This window comes from Lagopus muta, chromosome 1, assembly GCF_023343835.1.
Source record: "Lagopus muta isolate bLagMut1 chromosome 1, bLagMut1 primary, whole genome shotgun sequence".
Lineage (NCBI taxonomy): Eukaryota > Metazoa > Chordata > Aves > Galliformes > Phasianidae > Lagopus > Lagopus muta.
This window is the reverse complement of record NC_064433.1, coordinates 174,292,232-174,300,964: the sequence shown is the minus strand read 5'-3', so window position 1 is coordinate 174,300,964 and position 8,733 is coordinate 174,292,232. Positions and strand designations below refer to the sequence as shown.

The 8,733-nt window shown below is 44.0% G+C and overlaps 2 protein-coding genes across 3 annotated transcripts in view; one reads left to right on the top strand and one right to left on the bottom strand.

Annotated features, from left to right (window-relative positions):
- LOC125688121 (proteasome maturation protein) overlaps positions 1–8,733 on the top strand; it is a 383,306-nt gene that overhangs the window by 31,807 nt on the left and 342,766 nt on the right. Inside the window, exon 1 of one of the 2 annotated variants that reach the window (XM_048933735.1) lies at positions 8,601–8,604. The exons of the other annotated variant lie outside the window; for it this stretch is intronic. Within the exon in view, the coding sequence (XP_048789692.1) occupies positions 8,602–8,604 (3 nt within the window). The 5' untranslated portion in view covers position 8,601. Of the gene's footprint in view, positions 1–8,600; positions 8,605–8,733 lie in introns of those variants that run through there. 2 annotated transcript variants of the gene reach the window in all.
- Positions 1–8,733, bottom strand: part of MTIF3 (mitochondrial translational initiation factor 3) — a 203,841-nt gene that overhangs the window by 116,175 nt on the left and 78,933 nt on the right. The window lies entirely within an intron of this gene.

Genomic DNA, 8,733 nt, shown 5'->3' with positions numbered 1-8,733 from the left:
CTGAATAATGGGAAGGTAGTTAAACTGGTCCTGAGGCCAGCTGCTGCTGCCAGGGTCAGTGCATCCAAGGAGGTGGGGTGCTTTTGAATTTGAATATGGCTATTTTCCTATATTTCCCAGAGGAAAATATAGAACTGCAGTGCTACAGGAGAAATCCCACCACCTCAGGAAATTTCTAATGACTTAAGTGGGACCAAAGAAAAAGTAGTGTCTTTGAAGAACAAAGGATTATCTTTGGTTTAAATTAACAGGTATTGTTTGTAGTCCTTATTTTCTGGACATTGCTTTTTGTCTCCGCAATTTCTTCTGAAGGGCAGCACCTACAATTCCAACCAGTCTCTGCTGCAATGCCAGTGCTGGGTATGTTTGGCTATGCAGCAGCAAGTTCCTTTCCCCACTGCTCAGCATTCAGTCTGAGGATGTCCTGCAGGACAAATTTCTATCAACTTTTGCCAGTCAGGCTAATGGTGGTAACATGGTTTCCTCAGAGCCTTCCATGTGTGAGCCTTTGTATACCCATTTAGTGTAGGCCTGCTGTTAATTCTGCATCAATGTAAACTGGACTTTCAAGGTAGGGAAATTATTCATTCAAAATTAACCTGGATTGTTGATAGGCTGTGCTTCCATGGGACATAACCCAAATTAGATGGCTGAAAAATGCCTGTCTTCATTAGTGGAGGTAGTTTCTAATGCAGTGCTATTTTCTTCTCAGAGAACATCTACAAAGCGTTAATCTTTCGTAGGTTTACCCCGTATATCAGTGCTTCCTTTTCCAAAAGAGCATACTGAAACAAAAACTGTGCTGCTTCTTAACTTTCTTAAGGAAAACCTTCATCTTCTCATCACGTTTTGAAGATCAAAATTGGTATATGAAGCCAGATTTGTATCAACTGTCTGCTCATAATATGTGACAGCACCATCACTTGTATGAAGTATGTTGAAAATAGGATTTAAAGGCTAAAGGTTGAAGCTGAACATGGCTTTTCAAAACCTGTTACAGACTTCTCTAACTGAACACTTGTTTCCTCTAAAAGTGTTTAGTTCTTAATAAAATAAAGTTTATTCTTTGTCTCTTACAGTCAGCTTCCCATAGCAGTGCATTGCGGCCCAGTGCTTTAAGTTAATGTTGCTGCAGTAAATACTTCAAAGGAGTTTCTTGTTTATCTGTAAGCTCTTAATGTTGTATTTGTTTAGTCTCAGTGTGTATTGTACAGATAACAAAGTTTATTCAGGTGAGGGTATTGCTCTTGCCATAGTCACAAGAGCTGTTTAATCAGACTTCATCATTATCTTGGACAGAAGTTTTCCAAAATGTGATTTTCACCACGCCAACACTGAATATTAATCACAAAGCATTAATTACAAATGTAAAAGAGGAGGAGAAAATACCTTATGGTTGGTTTTTACGAAGTTCTTTAATTAGTTTTGACTGAACGGGCAGCATAATGCACACTTCCTCTGCTCATTGTACAGCCTCTTCCCTTTTGTAAATCCAGCTTGAATTATTTGTGATGAATCATGACAGGCGAGAATGTGCAATAAAAGCCTAGGATATACAGTGTACAAAACTGGGAGGCAAAAACAGGATCTTCACAGAAGATCTCTTGAGGTGCACCTGTAATGGCGTCCCTGAGCGATTATGGAATTTCGACTGACAACTAGTTAACAAAGGAGATGTAAATGATTTTAGATCAATGGGATAATGTAGCAGGAGGGGGTTGCTTTTCCTGCACAAACAGAACTGTTTCTTGTGTTTCGGCTGCAAGCTCATCACCAAGAAGCATGTTTCCACTTCTGCCCTGTCAGAGTTCTCATTAATAATTATGTGTTTTCAGTTAATTAAGCTGGGACAACACAGAAGTAAACTCGCTTCAGTAAGTGGCAAGAAAACATATTTGGATGGTGTTTGGAGAAGGATTTCATTCATTTTATCAGTAGAGTAACTGATCCACCAAATCTTTATTCATGTGAGTGATCTTTGCTCTTGCAAATAATCCTGTTGTAGCTCATGCTCTATGAATGAAACTCTTTTCTGCATTAATATACAGTCCTTGTTTTATTGACTGTCAGTAGGAAATTGTCAACAATAAATGTTGAAGAGGACATGGTTCCAATTAAGTAAAAAAGATCTGTAAAAGTTGTGAATTATATATTTATGCACATTCATTTTTAGTTTTCTAGGTAGAGTGGTGTTAGGGAAAAAACACAAGCACTTTTGTATCAAATATCTAGCAGCCTCTCAGTGTCTCAAATCAGCACTGTAGATATGGCATTGTTTTTAATTTATAGATATAGATTTATGGATATAAATACAGTTTTAGTAACTGTCAGGACATTACTCTGTACCTTATAAGATGCTTCTGGAAGACTGTATCTATATCCAAATGGAAAGCATTGAATTTCCACCTATATGCAACAAAAAAAGACTTTCATAAGGAATTTAAGGAACATACAAATATTTGTGTGTGTGCGTGACTAGAATGTCAAGCCAAATACTTAAAGCTAAGGAGCAGTGTAAGTTACACATTACTCTGATAGCATCCTGCATGTTGTACACTGAGATAGCTCCAAAAGCCATGCATGGAGCTGATGACAAACAAGTGCGGGCAGCAGTCTGATACCCTGGAGAGGGGTTCAGCCCCCTGTAGGGTCTCTAGTCTACAGATTTCTTGTGTGTGGGTATATTCGTACCTTAGATAAAAGATTCTGTAGGATCATAAACATTCTACACTGTATTTCTCGCCCATCTTTGGTCCTCTCAGCTGCTCTGCAGATGGCTGTCAGCTTGCTGATATCGCCATGTCCCACATCTGAGAAAAGGCTTCTGGACTACATCAGAAAACCAATGTTAATAGGGTTTAATTGGACTTGAAGCTGATAATACAACAAGAGAGCCCCAGAGACCCCTGCTAGAAGAGAAAAAAGGTAGCACTGCTCCTGCTGCTCTCTCTCATCTACCTGCTCATTCTGCTTCAGGTGGGAAGAACCCGAGGTATCACGTCCCACTCAGTTCTTGTTCTGTGCAGCAGATCTGTGCAGAGGCAATGGTTTATATTTACCAGCTTTAAGACAAGAGCACAAACCTGGGCATTCAATTGCTGATTCTGACATTCACCTCCTGCCATATGTGTCTTGGTCTGTCTGGCCTCCTGTGCTTTCCTGTCCTCATGGACAGAGATGGGAAATGCTGCAGGAATTGCTAAAGGAGCGGTAATACATACAGCTGAAAATTAATAGAGTAAAAAGAAAGTCTGCTTTTGGGAAATGTGGATTGGCGCTCTGCTTGATACCCTGTGTCATCTGAATTCTCAGCTTCTTCTGGAGGGGAACTGCCTGTGTCTTTCATATCATCTCACAAGGGATGAGACATTCAAAATGTCACAGACAGAGGAAAATGCCAGCAAGCAACTGATTCATAAGGAATAGCAGCAACACCGCTCATGGTAGGAAGAATATAGGAGAGGAGCACAACATATCAAGAAAACCAAAGCTCTGTATATACTACTGCTTTATCTTGATTCTGGATATTATATTCATATTTAATGTTTTCTTCCTACCTCCTGTTAGCAGACACCTGTGTAATAGCAAAAGCCAAAAGGAAGGCAAGCGAAGTGGTTGGCATAATCAATCTCTGCTGGCCTTCCCAGATGCTGTGTGGTGCCTGCAGCACAGTGTTAAGCTAAAGGAGAGCAATGCAACCCTGTACCCCTGCATGTAGCTGCTGTGATGTGTGGCTCCCGCCTGCATCTGCCTGGGGCAAGTCCTGACACAGAGTCCTGTGCCCAAAGGCACCCAGCTCTGCCTCTGCAGCCACTCTGTTGGACTGCGATCGCTGCACCCACTGCTGAACAAGAAGGGGGCTGAAGAAGTACAGCTTCACCTTTCCATAGCAAGACCTAGTATTTTCTGCCTGGTAGGATCCCCTCTAGCTTTAACACGCGTTAAACCAATAATGAAGATCCACAGGGATGAATTTTACCCAAACTCCATTTGTCTCTGCCTGATGAAAATCATTTCCCAGCCATCCCTGTCCTTGACACAGAGGAGACATCCCCCACAACACCCTCACTTCCAGCCGCCGCCAACTTCTTTCCCCCTCCTTCCTCCCCCCCTTTTTACACTCCTCTAGGTTGAGATCTTTAACAATTTCACCTCTCTTTCAGCCCTAGCTGCAGCCTGGGAACAACAAACCTGCGGGCCTGGCGAAAGCCGAGCGCAGGCAGCCCAATTACCGGCATCCCCACTGTTCCTCCGGCCGGCTGCTGCTCTCCCGCCTTTGTCTCCTCTCCCTCTCCTTCTCTGAGCAGCTTCCTTTGACTCTGTGCCATGCAGCCGGGCAGAACGGGGCCTTTGCACTGAAAATGTTCATTCCTTGCGTGTGGGCATGGTGGCTGTGACATGGTCCGGTGGTGGGGCAGCCGGGTGGGGACCCTCCGCTGTGGGGACATTGCCTACGCAGGGCCATGTCCATGCTTAAGATGAGTGACATGGAGACTGGTGGGAGCCAGCCAGTCTGTCTGTCTGTCTGTGTGGGGTGGGCAAGGTGAAGACTGAGTTCAAACCTGGAAGCATCTCCTCACCTCTTCACCCAAGATGGCATCATCCAGTTTGCCCTTATTCTACGCTGACATATAAATAAATGCACACCACCAGTACTTTATTATAATTATTCTGATCTCATTAGTGCTGGCATCAACGAACCACAGTGCTGGACCAACAAGGTGGGTCTCTCCTGTCAGACACCTCAACGAGCTCATGTCAGGGTGCTGGATGTGGGGCATCAACCCCATGCTCCTCCCTGTCCTCCCGAGCAAGAGGAAGCTATGCCTTATGGCACAGATGCACAGGGGCTATGAGGCCACTCTGAGTTAGAAACTAAAAACATGATTTTGGGATGAGAATTGATGCAAGCTATCTTTTTTCCCCATGTTCCATTACTACAGCTCCAGCTAGAACTGTGTTGGCCCTTATGGAGGACTCACAGTTTGCTAAGAGTTTGTGCACAGGGAGGGAGATGCAGAAGCAAATTGTTCGGACATTTCTCCATCCCAGCACTTGGTTTGTAAAACTAATTCTTCAGGCAGGTGCTTGAATTCACAGCCTCTTTAGAGGGAATTTATCAGCCCCAGGAATATACTGGTTAAGAAAAAAAAAAAAAAGAAAAAACTATCTACATCAGCTGCTAGCAGGGCAAAGCTAATCATCCAAACTTTGCTGCGGGAGAGGTGCAGCTGTCAAAGCAATAAGGTAAATGAGTCTGGGGCTGAAATGGTTTTTGCAGCAGAACTCTGCTCCCTGATAAATAGGGGAGATTGAACTATAGCACCATTCCACTATTCCTTGGTAATGCACCATTTTGGAGCTGACTGGGTGGTCTTAAGTCCATTGCCACAGTGGCTATATCGCTGATACCAATCAAGGCCCCGCAGCTGAGACCCTGGGTGACCTGCTTCAGCAGCTTTTTTCAAACCCCAATTCACTCATTTGTGTGGGATGCTTTTCTGCTACTTTATTTATGGGATTACATAAATGAGCCATTAAAAATGTAAATCTTCAGAACAGTTGAATAATAAAGATTTAAACAATAAGCTCAGAGCGGTACAGTACAGAAACTTCCCCAAACCAGCAGTACCACACCATCGTGGCTATGGCAACAATAGCGGGTTAAGGGAAAGAGAGAGCAAGCAGAAAATAAAACGTCCCAGCATTGTTACAGTCATTGGCACCGCAAAAAGATTAGGGATCTTTCTTAAGAGTATTAGAACAATAATGAAGATGTGCCATTATGTGCCACAAAGGAGCCCATGCCATCCCTCACATCGTGCAGGTGTCAAAACAATCGCTGCTCACCACAGAACTGGGGGAAAGTGAAGTTTGTCCCACCTCACCGCAAAGCCCTTAACCCTTCCTGGGCCGGATCCGGCTGCAAAAATGCCATGGATAGTGCACAGGCTGCTTCCTCCTCTCTCCTGTGTTCCTGAGCATCCTTCCCAAGCAGGAGCAATGAAGCTGCATAGAGCTGTTCCTCCAGAGCAGATCTGGGAATTCATATAAAAGACATATTACATCACTCTGGCAAAGATCCCCACCCTCTAGATCTTGTTTCTAACCTATTTGTGAGGACAAATGCACACGGCTACCATCCCAATCCATGTGCTGGAAGAAGGGCAAGGTGCAGACCCAGAGCCCAGTGCTGGCCAGTGAGCTGTGACTCACAGGAGAGGGGAGGGTTCCACCAAACCTGAGCCATGTTTGCAGGGTGGAAGCAGCCACACTGACAAAATGTTCTGAATTTCTTGGGCCAGTAAAATTTAAACATTAAGTTGCACATGAAAAAAGAAATGTGGGTTTGTTTGTAAATAACATTATTTATGGCATGGCATGGCACGCATGTGAAACTTTCTACAAGAGCATTTTTTCATGCATTGCTGTATTTGACTGACCTTTAAAAATATTCTTATTTAGGAACCGTGGGACTTGATCAGGATTCCCATCTTACATCAGCGCAAACCCGTAGACTTTAAGCATAGAGTTGAAGCTTTCTAGTATCTCCAAGGAGATGGGAATGCCTCCAAGAATCCTAGTGCTACACTATTATATTGTGATGGTTTTTTGTTGCCAAAACCTGTACTGATAACAATGGGGCTGATTCCACTGTATGTAAATACAGATGTTGCTCTGAAAGTAATGCCTCCTATTTATTTCCATGGAAACTGCAACAGCTACAAAGAGCGCAATCACACTACTTTGTTGTGCAAATTCTGTTTTTTAATATAGTCATTACCATTATCTGTGCATTTTTGCCAGTGATGAACAAGAGCCTGCATGCTGCAGTCATGAAAATCTTCACTAGCAGAGATGATGCACTGTTTCACACCTGCTATGTATAGTTGCTAGGAAACTATTATCCGTGCAGTCTACGTTTCATTGGCCCAAACAGATGGAAGTCAGAAGGCATCAAATTTGGACTATCAGTGGGTGTGGTAGGACAGTCCAGCCAAGAATGACAATGTGCTCCATGGTATCCAGACTGGCATGGGGCCTGGTTTATCATGTTGCAAGAGAAAGACTGACCTCTTTTCTGACCTGATTCTGCAAGTCCTAGCCTTCAGCTTAGTTAGCATTGCAATGTGGCAGACAGAGTTGATGGTTTGTCTGGGCTCCAGGAAATCCAGAAGGATCAGCCCTTTCCTATCCCATAAGAGTGAAGATAACTTTACCTGCTGAGGGCTGCACCTGGAACTTTTTCTTTGATGAGGAATTCACATATCACCCCTCCATGGAATGATGTTTTGACTCTGGCTCATGGTGATGACACCACATCTGGTCACCGCTCATGGTGTGGTCCAGAAAACTGTCACCTTCAGTCTCCTATTGGTTCAGTAGGTGCTGACAAACTTGCATACTGTGTTCTTCCTGATCCTATGTGAGAATCTGTGGGATCTATCTGGTGCAAATTTTGCAATATTCCAATATTGCCACCACCATTTCCAAATTGAAACTGAATGTTCAGCTGTGTACACAGCATCCTGGTCATAATCTGCTGGTTCACATGGATGAGCTGATTGAGATACTCTTCATTTTGTGGCGAGATAGCTGTGCACAGCCATCAAGAATGTGCTTTGTTTTTCACAGTCACCACTGCTAAAATGCACCATCCATCACCTCACTGTGCTCACATCCACGGTTTGGTATCCATAACCATTCAGCAAGTGCCAATGAATGTCAGTGGGTGCCATCTTTTCTGCATGGTGGAATTCAATGCCACACCTTTACTCCATACACATTTCCATGTCAGACTCTATTCTGTCAGACTGCCTCTCTGCTGTCATCTGTCACATGGCAATACTGATGGGAAGGTTCAACCTCTACTGCTGTACCACCAACATCTGCTTCTGATGTTGTGGGGCAACATCATAAAACAGAAGGCGTTATTTCAAAGCTGCCCTCTATGATGAGTATCAATCTTCACCTTTTTATTTTGAGTTTTCAAAATAAGAAGCTTTATGGAAAGAAAGACTAAAGATGATCATGCACTCCATCATCCTAATGTACTTCTTTTTCTTTTCATTCTACATCAGCTTTACTCCAGCCTGCAGGGTAAGCTGCGGAGCATCCCATGACACATAGTGGAGTATTTCCTGGGGCTTATTTGGGTAAATAACCACAGAGATGGTCGGCTATTGGGTGACATCTGCTCAGTACAGACATTTCCATCACTGAAAGCTCATTTGGATAGTGGCTGTAGTTGCGCTCCTTCCTGGTTGTGTGGCAGTGTGGAACATTCTTACAAATCTCACAGCTGTAAATCCACTCAGGAATGACAGAGTAAAACAAATCAGATTTCAATCTCTTTACAACATGTATAGTGCAAGAGAAAATCCCTCTCTGAACCAAAAATGAGGAGCTGCAGCTGCCACAAGGCCTCCCCTCAGCCTGCTCTGCTCTGGGCTGAGCAAACCAGGGGCCTCAGCTGCTCCTCACACATCTTGCCCTGCAGACCATTCCCCACCTTTGTAGCCCTCCTTTGGACACTCTCTGATAGCTTTATGTCCTTCTTACATTGTGGCACCCAAACTGCACCCAGTGCTGGAGGTGAGGATGCACAGCACAGAGCAGGCAGGACAATCCATCCCTTCACCTGCTGGCAGTTCGGTGCCAGGGGTGCCCCAGGGCACCTTGCTAGCTCATGTTCCACTTGCCATCAGTCAGAACCCCTATACCCCTTTCTGT